Source organism: Mustela lutreola, chromosome 5 (assembly GCF_030435805.1).
Source record: "Mustela lutreola isolate mMusLut2 chromosome 5, mMusLut2.pri, whole genome shotgun sequence".
NCBI classification, from domain to species: Eukaryota; Metazoa; Chordata; class Mammalia; order Carnivora; family Mustelidae; genus Mustela; species Mustela lutreola.
The window spans coordinates 152,082,110-152,103,114 of NC_081294.1; the positions used below are offsets into that span (position 1 = coordinate 152,082,110).

General features: G+C 52.4%; 1 protein-coding gene across 12 annotated transcripts in view; it reads right to left on the minus strand.

Moving 5' to 3' along the window:
- Positions 1-7,092: 7,092 nt before the first annotated feature.
- Positions 7,093-21,005, minus strand: part of RASGEF1C (RasGEF domain family member 1C) — an 83,575-nt gene continuing 69,662 nt past the window's right edge. For all 12 annotated transcript variants that reach the window (XM_059175942.1, XM_059175936.1, XM_059175945.1 and 9 more), the window contains 7 exons: positions 20,122-20,224; positions 19,567-19,646; positions 19,389-19,484; positions 14,532-14,627; positions 12,671-12,794; positions 8,232-8,304; positions 7,093-7,757 (listed from right to left, as the gene is read on the minus strand). In XM_059175942.1, the coding sequence (XP_059031925.1) occupies positions 7,733-7,757; positions 8,232-8,304; positions 12,671-12,794; positions 14,532-14,627; positions 19,389-19,484; positions 19,567-19,646; positions 20,122-20,224 (597 nt within the window). In that variant the 3' untranslated portion in view covers positions 7,093-7,732. The remainder of the gene's footprint in view (positions 7,758-8,231; positions 8,305-12,670; positions 12,795-14,531; positions 14,628-19,388; positions 19,485-19,566; positions 19,647-20,121; positions 20,225-21,005) is intronic.

Consider the following 21,005-nt stretch of genomic DNA (forward strand, 5'->3'; position numbering starts at 1 on the left):
CTTGCCTCTCCCTACAAAACCTGTGAGCCACCACTCATAGCAGAGCACTGGTATAGCCTCTGGTGTTCTTGGCTTGCCTCTCTCAATGTAGAACATCCTACAAGTCAGCTGGGGTGAGGGTGATCAGGGCTCCAGTATTCCCTGACCGAAGCACCTGGACTAGAGTTTCTACTCTGCGGATGGGGAGTATGTGGAGGGCCCTCAACCATTCTGCTGCCCTCACTCAAGGCTTAGCTTTTGCAACATGTAGCTGGAAGGCGGTTGGCTCCTCTTGAGGAGACACAATAACCCCTGACTTTGACTATGGGGTGGGATGGGAAGAGGGAGCCCTCTGTTTTTGGTCATACGCACCTGGAACAGAGCATCTGTCTGGCCGCCTCTCCCCGTCCTCTGTCTGCAGGTGTTCCTCCTGGTAGCCCTGCGTGTTTGGGATCCTATTATTCTGGAAGGAGACAACCTTTGAGAGATTTATCCATCTTTTCCTGTCCTTGTACTTCCTCATGGCCCTGCTCATTGCCCTGGAAGCAGACCTCCCTTACACACCCTCTCAGATTCAGAAACCCAACCCTACCTACCCATAGTGAATTACTATAATTCTTTGTTTGAAAATGCTTGAATGGAGTTTTATGATTTGGCACTAGGCATTATTTTTTAAATTAAAATTTAAAATCGAAGTCTGACTGAAAATAATTCACAGTGTTAAAGGCCCTGCTGACTCCAGTCTGCCCTGGGTATTTTCTGGACACTGCCCCTTTGTCTACTAGGACTTCCCTTGTTTTCACCCTGTGTTGGATCCTACAATGACTGACCCTCGTCATCTTTCTTGATTTATTTCTTCATTTGGGGGCACATATCTTGCTAAGTCTTGTCAAGGATTTGGGGACCCATGAATCATGGGAATGCACTGTGGTGCTATCATTATTCTAGAAAGCAATGTTGTACTATTCTGTGTAAGAGAATATACGGCTCCTGTCTGGTAATCTCATGTGCAGGGAAATCTCCCACAGCTAGACATGGGAAGGCTTCTGCCCTCAGATTCTCAGATATGTGCTTTCTCCCTCTATGTATTAAATTTTAAAATTAAATTTTAACTTCATTCTTAAATAGGTAGCTTATTGTGTGGCACCAAGACCAAAAATCTTTGTCTGTTCACACAGTTACCCCTTATTGTTAGGTTTCTGTGTATTTTAAAATGTTTTTAGAGTTTTAAGGAGATTTTTAATGTAACATAAGCAAATGTAAATATATATTCCTTCCCGTCCCTCTTTATGCGAATGCCAACCTACCCTACGTGTTGCGTTCTATCTGTACCATCTCATGGGTAGTTTTTCACACCAGTGCACGAAGACCATCCTCTTCACAGCTGCAGTGTTCTGCGCTCTGCCCATGCAGTGCTTGATTTCAGCAGTTTCCTATTTATCGACATTCGGGTGTTCTCCAAGCTCCTGCTGTCACGCAGTGCTGCAACATAATAGCCTTACGCGGGCTTGTTCATTTGGCGGTGTGTGAGCTCGATGGGAAGAAAACTTTCTAGCACTGGAATTGCTGCATTCCACAGACTTGAAATTTGGGGGGAAATTGCCAGACTCACTTTTGTAGGGGGTTAGCAATTTATACCCCAAAGAGCAAGGTGGGAGGGCCCGTTTCTTCAGCTTTGCCCACACAAGGTTACGATGATGATGGTGATGATGATGATGACGACAATTTTGGTCGATCTAAGACTTAAAAATGGTATACCCATGTGGTCTTCCTCAGAGGGAAGGGGAGAGCATTGCTGGGGGGAGGAGTTAAGAGGTCGGAGCAGTAGGGGGAACCCACAGGGCTTTCCTTGTCCCTGGAACGCAGCTGTACTGAGGTCAGGTCATCGATCTGAGGCTGGGAGAAGGATCTCCCAGGTTGGAGGGAGGCAGCGTGGTCAGCACGAAGGTGAGCATTGCTGGCACCCGTGAGCATCTTCTCATATGTTTGTGCCACTCACATCTCTTCCGTGAACTGTTTTCATCTCCTGCCCATTCTTCTGCAGGATACTCAAGCTTTCCATTTTCTTTGGCACCATCTTCCGTCGGATTTTTGCCCCTAACATTTCCCTGGAACTCCTCCCTGGGGGCCGCCACTCATTGCGCCGTGTTGACAACCCAGAGGCCAGCTCTTGGTCCTTGTCTTACACGGCTTCTCTGTAGCATTGGATGCAGCTGGCCACCCTCTCCTTCCCGGGTCTGTATCAGTTTCAGATTCTTCTTTGGTTTCCCTCTTGACCTCTAGAAACTCCTTGTCAACATCCTTTGAAGGCTCTGCCTTGTTTCTCAGCCTCTGAACATTCGAGAGGCCCAAGGCTTGGGTATCTCCCTCTGTTCACCATTCCATTCATGCATCATTTGGCTTTAGAGGCAATCCACACACGGAAGCCTTCCAGGCGTGATCGTCCTCTGAACCCCAGCATCACCATCCATCCTCGCTCTCTTCCCTGGACTGTGGAATGGACATCTCCAAGAGAACACGGTCCGTGTCAAATTCCTGACTTTCCTCTGCAGTCCTGCTCCTCTCCCGGTCTTCCTGCATCTCAGGATATACGACAAGGTCACTCTTTCATTGACTGAAGCCAAAAAACCCCAGAGTCGGCTTTGACCTCTCCTTGGCTTTCATGTTTGACTGGCACATCCTCAGCAAATCCTGTTGTCTTTACCTTCAAACTAGGCCCCTCATCTGGCCCTCCCTGGCCACCTCCACGGCCACACCCCGGGCCAGCCCACCTTCTCTCAACCCCGTCACCCGCCAGCAGGTCTCCTTGCTATGCGACACGGTGTGTGAGCCCTGACGATGAGCTCTCGAGGTAGACCTACCCAGAGAGGTAGTGTACATTAGCATGATGAGATCTTTTTTTTTTTTTTTTTTTTTTTAAGATTTTATTTATTTATTTGACGGAGAGAGATCACAAGCAGACAGAGAAGCAGGCAGAGAGAGAGATAGAGGGAAGCAGGCTCCCCGCTGAGCAGAGAGCCCGATGCGGGACTCGATCCCAGGACCCCGAGATCATGACCTGAGCTGAAGGCAGCGGCTCAATCCACTGAGCCACCCAGGCACCCAGCATGATGAGATCTTAATTGAAACCCAAACCAGGCTCCACATGGCCATCTTCCAAAGAGATAAATCATTATTGAAATAAAGAAGGTGTAACTGTCCATAAAGCCATGGGGGTAAATAAATCGATGGAAAAGTTTTCTGCGTTGCCAGGCTGCGCTGAGGTACTCAGCCTCTCACTGCCTGTCTCATCCCTTGTGCACGTGGAGGCCAGGGGCAGACACCAGTGTCCCCCTGGGGGTTCTCAGAAATGGTTCAGGTGTGGTTCCTCAGCAGGTGGGGGATGGTGGGAGACTCTCTGCGCTCCCCGCTGGGGTGGGAGGCGGCCGGGGAGCTAAATTCACCTGCTCTCTGCCGGTGGAACAGGAGAAATGTAACCATTCATTACTTTTCTGTTATGCACATACTGGACTAATCTTGATTTTTTTTTCCCCTTGGGATAGATTACAAAAGTAGAATTATTGAGTTAAAAGGTGTCAAAGAGATCTTTCCAAAGCTGGCCGTGCTCCGCCTGGTATTAGTCTGGGTTCTCCAGAGGAACCAAAGAAAAGACAGGTCATAGATGGATAGATTTATTATAAGGAATTAGCTCACGTAATTACGAAGGCTGAGAAGTCTCAAGATCTGAGCAAGAGATCTTTGGAGAACCGATGGGGTAAATTTCAATTCAGATGCAGAAGAGAGGCAGAGAGAAAATTCTCCCTTCCTCCACCTTTTGTGCTCTTCTGGCCTCCAAACGACGCGATGCCTACATACACTGGGGAGGGTGATCTACATTACCTGGTCTACTGATTCCAATGGGAACCTCATCCGGAAACCCCCTCACAGACACACTCGGAATCATGTTCACTCAAATATCTGGACAGTCTACGGCCTTGTCAAATTGACAGAGTGGATTAACCATGACATCCCTCCCTAAAATTCTTCAGTGCCTGCCCCCTGGCCCTCTCGCTCCTGGAGCCTGCAGTATAAACCTCAGTCTCCTTGGTCGGCCCTATGGGGTTATTCACCGTCTGGCCTGCCATTGCTCTCCACCCCAGACATTCCAGATTTCAGCTCCCTCCTCTTCGCCAAACTGTTGTTCTCCTAGCTTGTCCCCTTGGTGAAGACCCACTGGTCAGTAGTGAGGGTTCTTGCTGATGCCTCAGGTCGATGCATCTCTGCTGAATCTTCCCACCTCTCTGGTCCTGCCTGGAGGCCCAGGGCCAGAAGCCAGAGGAAGCAGGCATCCTGCTCGGCCATGGGCGAGGCCACAGTTTTGGCCAAGAGGTACGCTGTGTGTGGGTTTCCAGGCTCCCTATTGGATCTGTCTCCTGGCCCAGGGCCCTAGGGCTCCTCCCTGAGTCCAGGGAGTGGAAATTGGTGAAGATGTGAGGCAGCTGGATGGGAACCTCATAACATTCATGATAGAGTGTGGCATGATGGGAGCAGGTGAGGCCTGCTGTCTTCTGCTGCCGGGGACGAGGCATGGCTTCACCCCACAGGGCCCATGGAGGGTAGCTGGAGGCAGCAGGTTTCTTCTGGAGTATGTATGAGACACCACAGGGCACTTCCAAATGGCGGGTCACTGCGGGGACACAGACCCTCCATAAAAGGCAGGGACAGGAGTAGAGGAAAGCTATGTGTCACTGCGTCCATGTTTGCTGGAAGACCAGAAGGCCAGCTGCAGTTCCCTTGTCCCCCTGGCTTCTCCACACCCTCAGGAGGGAGCTCTGGGGGCTGGTGGATTCTGGAAGGCATAGGCGGCATCTCTGTGAACCGAGTGTCCGGGGACAGTGGCTTTGCCTTCCTGAGTCTCTGTTTTGTCACTTGCCAAATGGGACGGTGACAGCATCTACCCCATGGGGTTTGTGAGGCTGCGTGTAAAGCTCCAGGCTTCGGGCTCGGCACGGGTGACTGAGTTTCAGGGGCAAATGGGGCTTCCAGCCGAGGCCTCCCTGACTCCAGTTCTGGGCTGAGCTTTTCGGCTTCTTGCTTCCTTGGCCCCTCAAGGGCTGTGTCAGCAGCTGAAAATTAGAGCCTGGGGTGTTGCTTGGGGGGTGCCCCTTCCTCAAGAACCTCCTATGAGGCCTATAGTGCTGGGGGTCCTACCCTGGAGGGCTGCTAGGTGGGGTGACCAGGCTTCTGCAGAGGCCTGGATGTGGCTAGATTGCTGGGATAAATCTCAGGTCATGATGGAGATGCCCTTGCTTCAGGAACTGTGGGGGGCAGGGGATGGTGGGGTATGTCTCCAGTGATAAGCCATATGGGGTCTCCATATGGGAGAATGAATTAATTCTGAATGCCAGTCAGGCCCACAAAGCCCGGTCAGGGATGTGTTCTTGTCTCCCCTCCACTCCTCTACCCACTTTTCCCTCCCTGGAGGACTCAGAGGAAAAGCACTAAAAGAGACCACAGCCAGGACCTCTCCTTAGCCTCCTGGGCACAGTGCGACCACTGGGTGCCCTGGGGTCCCAAGGTCCCGATGCCTGCCTCATGGCTGAGCTGGGCTGTGTGGTGTGTTGGGGGTCCATGTCACCTGGGCCTGGACCGAGCCTCCCGGACATCAGTCTTGGCACCACCTAGGCTGCTGACCCTCACCCTGGTGCAGCAAACCCCTCCAGAGCCCCCGAGGGTCATGGAATCCAGCTGTTAGGACTGAGGTCAGGTCAGCAGGAGGACAAAGCGGCCTCTGCAGGGAAGGGCCATGCATGCAGGGATGTGACTGAGGAATTGCATGGCCGTCAGCAGGGCGCCATCCCTGTTGAGGCTCTGAGGCTGCACCTGGCAAAGGGACCAATCCTCACCTGGAGGGGCCACCGGGCAGGAGTTCGAGAGAAGGCCCTCCTCTTGGCTGCATTGGGGCGTCCACCCAACCGCTCTCAGATTAAGTGGAGAGCAGGTTCAAGGGCCCCCGGGTGAACTTGAACACAAACACACAGCCAGAGCCCTTTCGTGGGGGCTCATCAGGGGCTGCCTCCCCCTCACCTGTGCAGCAGGTGGCGGGGTGGTCAGTCCCAGCCTCCCTGCCATCCTGTCTAGCCCCACTCTACAGAGCCACTGAGGGGCTGGAGGGAGCAGGCATGGAGATGGGGGGCAGGGGTGCGTGTCAGGAGTCCCTCCCCGGAGGCCGCCCTTCTGACTGGATTGACAAAGTGGGGAAAAGCATGCCAGGCAGTGGAAATAGCATGGACAAGATCACAGAAGCAGGAAGCAGAGAATGGTTTCCTCAGGGGCCTAGCAGGAGCTAGGTGTAGCCTAAGGCAGGGTGGGAGCCTGAGTCTGGCTGGAGTCCAGACCCTATGCCCACTCTCTGGGGTCTCAAATACAAAGAGGGTGGGCTGGTCCTGCTCAACCAGAACGTTCTCATGCCTTCTGGAGCCTTGCTGAGGTCCTGGGTGCACCGGACACAATTCCCCGAGTCAGGGAGGCACCAGAAGTGTTGGCTGCTCTGTCTTTGCCTGTCCCTCATATGGGACCCAAGTCCATGCCACCAGGATACCCATGTCTGGCACTGAGGGGGGCCCAGGCACTGGCTGGGGTGGGTCAGTGTACCCCAACATGCACACCCCACCTCTGCCCAGCAGGTCCTGACCAGGTGGGGGTGTATATCATACTGCCTGCCTTCCTGACCGGGGGACCTGGTCTCATACTGGGTGCGGGCTCAGCGGCTGCATGGCCTGTCCCCTTCCTGGGAAACTTGACTCAGGTGCGATGATCTGGGGGCAGGGGGAGCCCAAGGAGAGGAGCCCCATGGAGGGCTCCTCAGCCCCACCCCACTCCACTCCACCCCAGTAAGAGAGGTGTCTGGCCACATGCAGGTCTGTGCGTGTCTGTTTCCCAGGCCCTGTCAGCCCAACTTGGGATCTATGGAGTGGACATGGCCACCATGTCCCTTTGCTGACCCGAGGCTGCAGCATCCCCAGGCCTGAGCCAGGAGACTGCCCTGCATCCCAGGAGAAGCTGATCCCAGGCCCATGAGCGAGCGGCCGTGTGGACATGGATACGCAAGGTGGACGCATGTGTTTATACCAACTCTGAATTTTACTATGTACTGTACATGTTGTCATTTTTGTGACTCAGATTTGTCTTGTGACCAGTGTCACAGCTGTCACCAAAAAGCTGTTCCCTGATACCAGCAGGATCTGGAAAGGGGGTGAATTGAGCTGCAGAGCCCATCTTGGGGGACAAGGTAGGGTCCATCAGCAGAACGATAGGGGTCACTGACATGGTGCCTGCTGCAGATGTGGGGGCTCCCAGGCCACCTGGGGACAGACGGCGGGGGGGGGGGGGTCAGCCTCCGTGACACTCATCACCCAGGGAAAGTGACACTGCAGTCACCCACCATGCTGGGGCAGTGCCATGACCTTGTCCTTGATGGACAGACTGGCCAGCAATGTGACCTCCACCATCCTAAAGGCAGAGCCCCCCAGGCATGTGCTCCCTGCAGGTCAGGAGGCCCTGGGCCCTGCCCAGGGCTGAAGTTCCATGGAAGGTGGAGAAAGGTCTCCTGTACTGTGTGGTTGTTGGGGCGGGCGCCAGCCCACAGGGTCACGGTTTACAAAGCAGTGAGGTGCCAACACCTCTGTCTTCTGCTGAGCCAGGTGCCACAGGGCTTTGGAAGGCTTCTGCTGACTTCCTCCTCTCCTCCTCCTCTTCCTCCTCCTCCTGCTTCTCACGTTTTCCCCAAAATAGAAGACCTGCAGATTTAAATATGCCCAGGGTGAGGACTGTACTTCGCCGGCTAGGCAGGAGACTCCCGCCCAAGAGGGACTCCATACACCCCTCTTGGCTCAGTTGTCAGAGCCCACAACCTCGGGTCCACGCCAGCCTCCACACGGCTACATCTGCAGGCTGAACAAGCAGTAGGGGCTGCCTCACTTTCTGGCACAAGACAGGGGGTTCCTGGGCCTGGACACACGACCTGACGCCCCCTAGGGACAGCCTCCAGCCATGGGCATGGGGCGTGTGTGGTCTGCAATCCCAGCCTCCTTCCCACTCACAGCGCTTGAATTCTGCCCCCCCACCCCAAGAGCCTGGCCTGACCTACCCCCCTCCCTGTGGACCTGGGGATCCACAAAGCCCCTGGGCCCTGGCCTGGCCCCAAGCACCCACCCGTCTCCTCCATATACATCCCAGCCCGTCCCCACCACCGTCTTGGCTCACAGACTCACCTTAGAGATTTCCACCTCTCTTTTTCTGTTTGGTTCTCTGGGCTCTCACTTTCATAAGAGGCCAAATAAAGACCTAGTCAGGAATTGAGGGGAAATTACACAGTTATGGTCGGTGATAAAATCCTGCTCTACACCCAAAGTCTGACCTGCTTTTGGTTCTTAAATTAAGCTAGCTGGGAGGGAATTTGTAGACTCCCATGCTGGTGTAGGAACCGATTACTACAGAGAGGTCAGTGTACTCTTCCCCTCGTTTCTCCCCACAGGAACCACTTGCAAAATTATGGCACCGGACCACTTTGGGACGATGACGTTGTCAATCCCTGGGGATATCTGCATAGGTCTATTCTTGGGTACTCTATTCTATCCAATCGATCCATGAACCTCCATCTCACTGATACCACATGGCCTTGAGGACGTTAGCTGTATCATATATGCTTCACTACTGGGCCTAGCGATCCCTTCCATTTTATTCTTCCTTTTCAAAATTGTTGCGGCTTTTCTAGCACCTTTGTCTTTCCGTATACATTTTAGATCATTTGTGCCTTTATCCCCAGAAAAATCCTGTCGGGATTATGATAATAAACAAGCCAAATCAATCCTTAAATTTGGGGAGGAGAATTAGTGTCTTTGCTCCCATTTGTGAACATCCTGTCTCTCCCTTTATAAATAATAATTAAAATAAATAAATAAATAAATAAATAATAATCCCTTTGATTTCCATCATCAACACAGTGCAGTTTTTGGCATACAAGCCTTGAACATATTTTGTTAGATTTACACCTGAGTATTTCTTGTTTTGGAGTGATTATATTGAGTGATGGGATTCTATTTTTAATTTCAGTGCCCACATATTCATTGTTCATATGTTACTGATATATGTTCATATATATTCATATATACATTTCATTGTTAGAATAGAAATACAATAGGTTTTTGCATCTTTATCTTGTATTCTTCAACTTGTGTTGGGGCACCTGGGTGGCTCAGTGGGTTAAAGTGTCTGCCTTCGGCTCAGGTCATGATCCCAGGATCCTGGGATCAAGCCCTGCATCTGGCTCTCTGCTCAGCAAGGAGCCAGCTTCCCTTCTTCTCTCTCTGCCTGCCTCTCTGCCTACTTGTGATCTCTGTCTGTCAAATAAATAAGTAAAAATCTTTAAAAAAATTAAATAACAACAACAACAACAACAACAACAACAACAACAACAAAACTCGTGCTGAACCTGCTTAATTCTAGGAGTTTTGCAGATTCCTTCTTACATTTTCTATAAATAGGGACAGTGTTAATTCTTCCTTTCTAACCTGTATTTTCTTTTCCTGCCTTACTGCATGGATTAGATCTCCATTACTTTCTTGAATAAAAGTGGTGAGAGTAGATATTCTTGCCTTGTTATTGATCTTAATGAGAAAGCATTCAGTATTCCACCTAAATATGTAAGTGGAAACATATTTGTAGATGCAATGTATCAAGTTGATAAATTTCCCTCTACTCTTATTCTTCTGGAAGTTTTTCCCATACAGGGGAGTTGAAATTTGTCAAATGCTTTCCCTATACCAATTGATATAATCAAGTGATTTTTCTCCTTTAGCCTGTTAATATGGTAGATAACACTGATTGATTTTTAAATATTGAACAGCTTTGTATCTCTGGAATAAACTCACTTGGTAATGGTATATAATTATGTTTTGGTATTGCCAAATTCTATTCGCTAAATTTTGTTAAGAAATTTTTTGCTTCTACATTCACAAGAGATCTTGGTCTTTACTTTCTTCCTTTTTTAACTGTTTGTTTGTTTGTTTGTTTGTTTTGGTATCAGGGTAATACTGGCTTCATAAAATGAATTGGGAAGTCCCTTCCTCTTCTATTTTTTGAAAAAGATTGTGCAGAATCAGTATTAAGTCTTCCTTAAATGTTTAATAGAATTCTCTAGTTTAACCATCCAAAGTCAGGGATTTCATTGTTGGGTTGTTTTAGAATTACAAATGCAAGTTCCTTAATGATCACAGGGCTATTCAAATGATCTACTTTGTGTTGAGTTTGTTGTAGTTTGTTTTTTAAAGAATTGGTCCATTTCGTCCAACTTGTCAAATTAATGTTTGTAGAGTTCATAGTATTTCCTCATTAGCTTTTCAATATTGGCAGAGCCTGTAGTGATATTCTCCATTTCAGTCTTGATATTAGCAATGTCTGTCTTCTATTTTTAATTTATCAAGAGGTTCTTTGCTGGAGGATGTCAATGTTACAGTTCTTTTCAAAGGACCAGCTTCCTGCAGGCTACCAGAACAGTTTTTGGAATTCCATATTGAATTATCTGAAGTAAGTTCCCAAAGGATATTACCACTAGCTATGGAATTCTGGGTTGGCAGTTATTTTCTTGCAGCCCTTAAAAACTATGCCCCTGACTCTGGCCATTGTAGTTTCTGATGAGAAATCTAATGTCATCCAAATCATTTTGCCCCATAGGTAAAGTGTCGTTTTCCTCTCAGTGCTTTCAAAATTTCTTTCTTTTTCATTGGTTTTCAGAAATTTGACTATGATATGTATCCCGGTGTGGGTTTCTTTGTATTTATTCTCTTTGGGATTCATTAAGCTTCCTCAATCTGTAGGTTTATACATTTTCCAAATCTGAGAACTTTCCAGCCATTACTTCTTGATTCTTGATTTTTTTTTCAACCCTGCCTGTTTTGTCCCCTTCCTTCCCAGACTCTGATGACAAGAGTGTTAGATCTTTTGTTGTAATCCCACAGGTCCCTGAAGTTCTGTTGTTCAGAACATATAATTTATATTGTTCCATCTCATCAGTTCTTTCCTTTGTCCTCTCCATTCTGCTTTTGAGCCCACCCACTTACGTTTTTTGTTTGTTATTGTATTTTTCAGTTCTATAATTTCCACTTGGTTTTTCCTTATATCTTCAGGGTTTTTTTGCTGATACTTTCTATATTATCATTTATTTCAAGGAGCCTCAAGGCTGACTGGATTGCTAGGTGGGTCCTGCCAGGGGGAGCCTGGAGCAGAGCGCAGGACAAGATTTCTGTCAGAGGCTGTGACTGACTGTGGCTGTGGAAGCAGAGGTTGGAATGAGGTGCTTTTGAAGGTGGAGGAGGGGGTGATGAACCAAGGAATATGGGTGGTCACTAGAAGTCCTAACAGGCCAGGAAACAACCCTCCCCTTAGAGCCTCCAGAAATAACCAGCTCTGCTGACACTCTGAGTTCAGCCCAGAGGAACTCATTTTGGACTATAGCCTCCATAAGTGAAAGGATAAATGAGAATTGTTCTGAGCTACCCTGTTTGTGGTGATTTATTAGGCCTAGTAGGAAATGAACACAACTAGTATCGATTGAGTGTTGTCCTATGAGCTTTGCTTGTGCCAACTCAAGTAATTCTCACAGCGACCTAGGAAGCAGGTCCTCTCATTACTCCACTTTGTAGATGCAGGTGAGGCTTAGAGAGGGTGAGGCACTTGCCCCAGGGTCACACAGCTTGCTGGGGTGGGAGCAGCTCAGGCTGATTTATCCATCAGGCTGCTGGGCTTCCAGTTATGGGTGAGACGCTTTTAAAAAGTTACTGGCTCCAAAACATACAAAATAAAATGGCAAATTCAAAAGTATTAACAATTAAAAGCAAGATCATTAAAGTAATCCTTTCCCTCAGTCTTTCTTTCTGGCAGAAAATGTTCTCCTGAGCATGAGTGTGGAATCCCTTCATAAAACACTTGCTGTGAAGAGGAGCCAGGCCTCCTCTGTGCTCAGCAGGACCTGCCAGGGTGGGCTGAGAGTCTTGGAGCCAGAAAGCAGCTAACCATGGGGCCATACCACCTCCACTGGGATGATCAACTCAAGCCTGGTGACCACTTGCTTCCAGCACTTTCTCTTCCTGAAAAAGGGGCCTCCTGGAGTATGCTTGCTTAGCAGATTCATAAGCAAATTTGTCACATTTGATAAATGATCAGATGGGAATACTGATTTACTGGAGAGGACAGACATGTATGGCACTCTGGAGAAAAGACGCCTGATATCATTCTGTGTGTGCATACACACACACACCCAGCTGTGGAAGGACCCACAGTGAGCTCGCCTTCCTTGTGTGAGCACTGGGGTGGGGGGAGTTCTCATCATCGTGCCAACTTTACCCATGAGGAAAGTGGGTCAGACAGATGGTTTACATTTATGATGCTCAACAGCATCCATACCGTGTCCAAGGGGAAGCCTGGCCCTGGGGACCCTTGAGGTCCCAACCTGCAGCTCCTTACACCCTGTCTTGTGCTCTGGGGGTGGCAACCATCCAGCCAGGGGACGCAGCCTTCTCTGCTCCCTCTCAAATCCAGAAAACACAGGCATGGTGCATTCTGCTCAAAGCAAGGGCTCCCAGTGGAGACGTGGCAAAGAGACCACCCAAGAGTCCCAAAGCTGGGGGTGACAGAGGCCATGGGACCGCCTTACCGTCCTCGCTGAAGATGGGAGCGGTATGCAGGTAGTGGGTGATGCTGGGGTCTTGCTCAAAAGGACACTCCACTTGTTTCCATGTGATGAATTCTCCAACCTGCTTGGCCAGCTCCAGAAATTTCTGCCAGGGTCACAGAGACACAGAATGGGAACTCCCTCCCCAGTGCCTGGAGGTCACCTGTGAGAGCGGGCCAGCCTCACTCATCCCTCCTAAGGAGGCCCACCTTTGGGAAGGGCAGGGCGAAGCATTCCTGTTGGGAATGGTGAGTGTTTCCTATGTCTCTTCATTCTCTCTGAGGAATGTCGGTAGAGATTATCTAGGACTCATCATCAGCAGGCAATGCATTCAGCTAGACCTGAATATTACTCTATTTTCCTTCTACTTTGTTTATGATCATTCCTACAAGTTTGTTTATTTAGAGAATGATGCAAATAAATGTACTTAAATGTATTTAAAGGAGATTTAAGTAAACCCACTTAAGTAGGATTTTTATTTCAGTAAAATTTAAGTAAATTTATTTAAAGAACTACTGTTAACTTAAAGTAGGATTTTAAATAAATAGCACCACCAAGTCATGACTGGGTGGGAACCATCCTTGGGGGCATTTTTTGGTCAGTCCTGGTGGCCGACTCCAGCTCCCACAGCCCGTGCCCCAAATCTGGGGCCACCTGACCACCTATCCCTTGGCCTCTGTTCTGAGGACCAATTCAAGGAGGGCCCAATACCGGGCTTCTCACACCAAGTATGTGCAACCTCTTGGGGACAGTGCAATCCCAGGCCCCTGCAGTCTCCTCAAGCCCAGCCCAGTGGGGTGTCACTCCACATCACCTCCAGCCGAGACTGCCTCAGGAATGCAGCGCCTGGGCAGCCCTCATGGGGAACCAGACCTGCATGTGGCATGGGAAGGTCTGCTGGCGGGTCTGTGTCTGTGTGAGGCCCCATAGCACACGCAGCTCCAGGCCAAAAGGCCCAGGCATTGGATGGGGGCCACACTGGCAAAGGACAGTGGCAGGGCAGCTGGGACTGAAGCCCCACTTTATGGAGGGAGAGGCTGAGGCCCAGAGAGACCAAGGAGCCAGCCCAGAACCTGATTGCCCCATGGTGTTGGGGCCTGGGTGCACCAGCCCTCCTGAGGAAGAAGAGCCTCGTCCTTCCTGTGGACTGGGGGGGTGCCCCTGTCGTATGGCACGCTTTGTCTGACTCAGTGACCACTTGCTATTGCTGCCCAGTCCTCTCAGGGCTCCTGGGCCTTGGCCCCATCATGCCTAGCTCACCAGCCACTCCAAGACATGTGTGCCCAGTGGTCTCACGTGGGAGATTAGCCTGACTTTGCTTGGGAGCTTTGCTAGGGGACTGTGAGGAATGCCCAGCCCACTGAGCACAGGTTACAGAGGCCTCCTTCTGTCTGGGTGGTCAAGGGGGACTCTTGGAGGAGGGGACACTTGAGAACTTGAGCTGATGGCAGTTGAGTGCCTTCAGAGGGAATAGAAATTTTTCTTCCCCTCTGCCTGCTCTGCCTGACCACCTTTTCTGGGGCTCAGGGCCCCTGCTTTGGGAGGTCTCCCCTGACCCAAGCATGCCCTGTGTCCCATCCCAGCTCCTTGCCCCATGTCACTGTGGGTCCCTGGGGCTTTCTCCTAGCCTGGTGCTCTTCAAGGGCTGAAAATGAGTCTGCCTTACCTGTGGATAGGCAGTGGGGGATCAGTGAGCCTCGTCTCCTCCTGTGGAAGGGGTGGGGTGGGGGGACCTGATAATTCTGCCCTGGTGTCTTATAAACTGCAGCACTCTGCCTCGAGTCCCCATTAGTCCAGCGCCCCTGTCCTGGGGGCTTTGACCATCCAGGCCCCCGGACCCTACCTCAAAGTTGACGTGTCCATTGGGGAGGCGGTTGGCGCAGCCCTCGTTCAGGAAGTAGATGTCTTTGATGAGCAGGCTGAAGAAGGGAATGACGATCTGGAAGGGGGAGGGTGCTGATCAGCCCTCAGTCAGCAGGGGCCAGACTGTTTCCTCCCAGGCCCCATCAGACTCCAGCGCTCATTGAGCACCTACTGTATACGGTGCCATTCTCCCTGTGTTGGGGCTGGATGAAAGACACACGGTCCCAATGCCCCTTGAATATTTCTTCCACTCTCTGCCGGGAGAGGCTGTGGCACTTTGTCCCCATAATGCAGGGATCCACAGACCTAGGCCTCCTGGTTCAAGTGCTCTAGGAGGAACACAGGCGTGTGCTGAGCCCACCATTAAGTATACACGGGATGGGAATCGGCCGTCGCACAATTCTGTGGCCTACTTTTCAAAATCTATATTTAATGATCTGTCATTTTACGCCTGATGCTGGAGATCCGATCCTGCCATATCCCTGCTCCAGGGTCTGAGGGGACTGGCTTCTGAGCTCTACTGGAGAAGGGCGGGTGTCTCTGTGTCACTGTTGGATGCCTTGCTTCTCCCTCCCTGCTCTGCATAAGCCCACGGCTGACCCCCAGAGAAGGGACGCTCACTGCCCACAGCTCAGACAGCCCTTGGGGAGCTGGCCAGGTGGACACTGCTGCTGCGGGTTGAACTGCAGCCCCCCAAAAAGATATATTCCAATCCTAAGCCCCAGTGCCTGTGCATAGGACCTTATTTGGAGATGGTCTCTGCAGATAGCATTGAGCTAAGATGAGGTCACACTGGGTGTGATGCGCTCTACTCTAGTGACTGAGGTCCATGAGAAAAGAGGGCAATTTGGGCATATGCAGCAAAGAGAGCCATGTGAAGACAGACAGAGTCAAGCGGGGGTGACTGGCCACTGGCAGAGGAATGCCTGGGGTCATCAGAAGCTGGAAGGGGCAAGCAAACATCCACCCTTTGGAGGGAGCATGGCCCTGACAACCTTGATTTTGGCATCTGGCCTCCAGAACAGGGAGATAATACATTGTTGTTCCAAGCCACCTAGTTGGGGTGCTTTGTATGTCGGCTCCACGGGACTAATACACCTGCTCAGCCCTTGGGCTCCAGAGCTACTCACTTGCTGCCAGGCCAGCCAGGAGCAGCCTCCAGCCCATCACCCCTGGGACCAGGCACTGGGCCCTGACGTTTCTGGCTCTCCGTCCCCCAACTTCCAAGTCAACAAGGGCTTTGAGGTGAGGGCCTGGGCATGACCACATGGCATGCACAGTACAGGAGCATGGAGGACGGCTCGGTGGGGCAGAGGGGGTGGGAAACTGAGACCCGCAGAGTGGCAAGGCCTAGCCCAAAGTCAGGGGCTGGGACTAGAGCCAGATTCAGTGGGGAGACCAGCTGCCTCATTGGTCCAGGACTAAGGGGGTTCCTGACTGGAACAGTCCCAGGGAAACCAGGACACACTATTTACCCTGCATGTATGTCAATGGCACAGACAGTAGCTCGGGTCTTCACTGTGCCAGGTGCTGGGGTTTGGGAAAGTGGGGGGTGTCAGACACATCCAGTACAGTGGGAGACAGTCCCAGGACCCACCCACAAAATGAGCCTCAGCAGGGAAGTCTTTGCCACCCACACGCTGGGTTTAGTCCCCCTCTGTGCCGCTCAGGAGGCCTCCCCTCATGCCCTTGTCATGGGGCATTGGTGGTGGGCCTGAGGGCGGCACTGTGCCAAATATTACATGCACGGGGATCAGAGTTTCATTCCAGCAAGTTCCATGAAGCAGGGCTCTATGTGCCCCCATTACGGACAAGAAGCCAATAATCGGAGAGGTTAAGCCACTCACATATGCTCACACAGTGGTAAGAAGCAGAGGACCCTGGTGGCTTGGTTCCATAGTCTCTGTCCTGTGGGTTTCCTCACCGTGCTGGAGGGAGGGTGGTCTCTGTGCATCCTCCCCACCCCCACCACTGGCATTAAGCCCCAGGCCCAGGGTTGGTACATGATGGCTGCATTGGCTTGGAAAGGGGACATGGGCCAGGACAGGGAACGGATTAAGGGCAATGGGACCTGTGGACAGAGACAGCTCCTGGGGGGCCTGGTGCAGGCTTCCTGCATGCTGTGCACTGGGGCTGGTCTTCAGTGGGGTAGCGTTTTCCATGTCTGAGAACCTTTGACCATTTCTGCCTGTCCACGTAGGTCCAGGCTACCATCCTATCAGGCTCTAGCATCCTAGCTGGCAAGACTGTAGCCCACTGCCCTTGCTTTCTGGAGCTGAGCAATTCCATCTAGGGTTCATCCAAAAAAGCCAGTGTGGAGTGGGCCCCACCACAGAGATGGGGGGAGAGGAGTAGACAGGAACCAGCCACAGGCAGGAAGAAAGCACAGAATGCCATGACCACTGGAGCCCCGGGCCTCAAAATTTCAGCTGGGAACTACGAGAACATCTGCAAGCATCCTTGTTCCCCTGGCCCTTTTTTCCTTTTTTCTTTCTTTCCTCCCTCCCTCCTTCCCTTCTTTCTTTCCACCCAACCATCCATCCATCCTCCAGTCCCCTACCCATTGGTGAACACCTCCTGTGGGCCCAGCCAATGGTCCATATCTCTCTGGAGGTTAGAGGAGAATGCAGCAAAATGAAATAAATGCATAGCTCCGTAATTCACCCACCTCTAGCCCCACACCTAAGCCACAGCATCCCAGCACCCTCGAGCTAGACAGAGGGATTCAGTGTGCAGGAATAGGACATCCCAGTCTGCCCCACAGCCACCTGGCCAGCACAGATGGAAGAAAAGGCAGTGCCCCGGCTGACATCCCAGATCAAATGCTGAAGCCAGCTCTGTACACCCCCACCTGCAGCCCAGTTCCTGGGCCACCTGCCAGCAGCTCTGTGACTGCCACATGGCCCCTGTGCTTCGGGAATGGGAGGTAGCCCAGAGGTGTGCCGGAGAGGCTAAGTCTGATTCCTGGCCCTGCTGCCTACTTGCTGTGTGACTGGACAAGCGAGAGCTCCTCTCCAAGTCTTCTAACCCGAGAAACGGCACTGCCAGACTCTATCAGTAGTTATCAGAATGAAGTGGGGGCGGGGACAGAGTCAAGGGGCCCTCAGGTGGTAGGTGCTCAATAAGGCAAGATCACTGCCCCTGCTGCTCTGGTCTTCCAGCTTCCTGGCCCCTGGGGGGACAGGCTTGCCAGCCCTGGCGGTTGAGGTCTGGCCTCACTAAAGGCTGCTCCCCAGCATCAGCTGTCCTCAGACCCAGAGCTGCTGAAGGGCTCACAGCCTGAGCAGGAAAGGCCAGCTGCCTAGCATGTGGCCACCAGAGTGGCCAGGGTCTGTGGGCAGCCCCCCTGCTGGGCTGGGGGTCCAAGGGGGCCTGTCTCAGCCTGCTCACCCATCCTCACCAACCCCTTTGTGCCCAACCAATCCAACTGCAGAGTGACTCTGAATTCCAAGAAAAGCAGCTTCTTCTGTTATCCCTTGGGCCGGACACAGGCCTGCGCAAACCACAGAACAAACCTAATTCCACTGACATTCCTGCCAAGAGACCAGGCGGACGAGGGATGGCCAGCCTCGGTGGTTCCTCCCCATGGAGGAACCAGGGTGGGTAGGGTTCTAAGTAAGAGGCTCACTGCCATCCCAAGGCATGGTTTCTGGGGCAGGAGGCCACCAGAGAATTTGGGAGACAAATAAAATTGACCAGGGTCTGCAAAGGCACCTCCCCCTCTCCAAATGCAAATGTAGAACAACAGAGCCTGTGAAAAGGCAGTTTTAGTAAGTGAGAGGCTCGGTTCACTCAGTGCCAAAATTGTGACTGTGATCTAAGGCTCCATCAGTGAAGGTCTTACATTTGGAGTAAGGAGGTGGAAGACACTATGCACTTGGAGACAATGTGATCCTAAACAGAAGGGACTCTGATAAATGAAACTGTTCAGGGACCAAAGAGATCTAGGGACCAAAGAGCACCCTGGCTTGCACCCTGCCCACCCGTGGGGCTGGAGACTGGAGTAGAGCAGAGGGTCGGGGGCAGGACTGGTCTGTTGGTTTTGAAGGCAGAAAGGGGTCTGGGGGCGCTGAAGGACTGGTGGGTAGAAGAGGGAAGGGGGGCCTGGGTGGCTCAGCTAGTAGCTGAGTGTCCGACTTGATTTCAACTCAGGTCATGATCTCAAGGTCATGAGATCGAGCCATACGTCGGACTCTGTGCTCAGTGACGAGTCTGCTTGAGATTCCCTCTCTCTCCCTCTGTCCCTCCCCCTGCCCGTGTGCTCTCTCTCTTAAAGAAAAGTTAAAAAAAAAAAAAGGAAAAGAAAAAGAGGGAGCACCCTCACTCTCACTCTGCATAGTGCTCCAGGGAGGACAACCTTAGCTCAATAAAGAAGCACTTCCTACCAGTGAGAGCTGCGTGGCATGGGCTCTTCTTGGTAAAGACCAGTGTGGCGCAAAAGTAAGCAAGCAAGAACACCAGGGTTCTTCCTGCATTTCCATCTCTGGCCTGGCATCCCAGAGGGGGCTTTGCTCAGGCCAAGCTGGACTGAACGGGATTGAACCCTCCTGGGAGTTGGGAAGTGGCTCAGCACAAGACAGCCCACAGGTTGTTGGAGGTTAGAGGAGAATGCAGCAAAATGAAATAAACGTGGTGTGAGTCCCCCATATTAGAGGCATGCAAGGAGCATGGTTGTCTATACAGATGCTGCAGAAGGGCGGAGGTGGGGGTGGACCAGGTGACCTGGGAGTTGGCATCCAGGCTCTCTGATACAGCCCACCTGGGGCTGAGTTGGGCCGGGGGTGGGGGTGGGGTGGTTAGGGAGGAGCTCTGAAGGCCGGGCAGGTCTCTGACTTACCTTCTCCCGGCTGCTGTGGGCAGTCAGGGAGCGGTGGGCTGCCCCCCGCAGGGCTGTCCTGTAGTTGCAGAAATTCCCAGTTGGGTCCATCTGGTGCTAGAAGGACACAAGGAGGCATTGGGGCAGCTGCGTCCCAGGGCTGGCCAGGGCCAGCCGGCAGCCCAGCAGCCTTGCTCACCTCGAGGATGAAGAACTTGGCTGTCTTCACTTTGGCCCAGGTCTTCTTCAGCCTGGAGACGGGGCTCATGTTCATGCCGGCTGGAAGAGGAAGGGTGGAGCTGGGGCAGGGGAGAATCCCCGAGCTGCACCGGTCTGCTTACTCCCTCGGGCAGGGGGTCTGGGGATGGCTCCACCAGGCCAGCCCCTCTGGCTGCCCCTGACTGAGACTAAGCCTGCTGCAGACAGCCACATGGGGGGTGGGTGTTGATAGACACTGTGTCCCGGAGAGCCTGGCTGCTGTGTGCGCAGGCTCCTGTTCCCACACCATGACCAGTGTCTGCTTTGGGGCACTGCTCTCCCTGGATCTGGGAACACATGGCCAAGTCCTCATAAAGTCCCCTGAAGAGGTCAAGCTTGCCTCAAAGTGGGGACTCCTCTCCAGGACCTCTGGGTCCAGCAACATCTGTCCTGCTCTGAAGAGCACCCTGGCTTGCACCCTGCCCACCCGTAGGTGCCCACTCCAGACTCTCTGGGGGCACTCCCAGCAAGGCCCAGGGCCCGCTGGCCTACTCACAGATGATGGCCATCAGAGAGTTGAAGTTGCCAATGTTGAAGCACTCACGGGCCACATCGATGAAGAACTCCACCACCTGGGCCCTCTGCTTCTTCTTGGCTGGCTGGGGACAGAGCAGCTGAGCCTCAGTGGGGACAGTCCCCAGCGCGTCATGGGGTCAGTCACTTGTCACCGTTCTCTCAGCCCTGTGCACAGCTGAGTGGCTTGATGCTGGGGCAGTCTGCAGCCCGAGGGCTCAGGGTCTCAGCACGCCCTGGGCAGGCCCAGCAGAGCCCACATGGGGTAGAGGAGCTGCCTGCCATGCTTGAGACACCAATCTGCCCTCTCTCCGGGTCCGGTTCCAGCACCCTGTCCACAGCTCCTTCCTGTCCCCACGCAGCACCATGCTTGCTCTCCCCATCCTGGGGCCACACACAGACCCAGGCCCTGTCCCCAGAGCAGGCCCTCCCCTGTTTTCTGTTGAATGACTGCGTGATCTCACCCCCAGCTTATGGCCATGTGCTTGGGACTGTGACTTCTCCCACGGCCTCTAGCAAACCATGCCACCCGCTGGGCTGTCTTGTGCTAAGGCACTTCCCAACTCCCAGGAGGGTTCAATCCCATTCAGTCCAGCTTGGCCTGAGCAAAGCCCCCTCTGGGCTGCCAGGCCAGAGATGAAGATGCAGGATGGACCCTGGTGTTCTTGCTTGCTTACTTCTGCGCCACACTGGTCTTTACCAAGAAGAGTGAGACAAGCTGCCCAAACCCCCTTGGAAAGCCTCCCCCCCTGAGGTCCTTCTGTCCTTCCCGGGGAGCCTGCACAGTGACAGCAATGGCCAAGCAAGGAGGGGGGCCAGAGGCCAAGCATTCCAGCCACTGGTGGCCCTCAGCAAGAAGCACTCCCG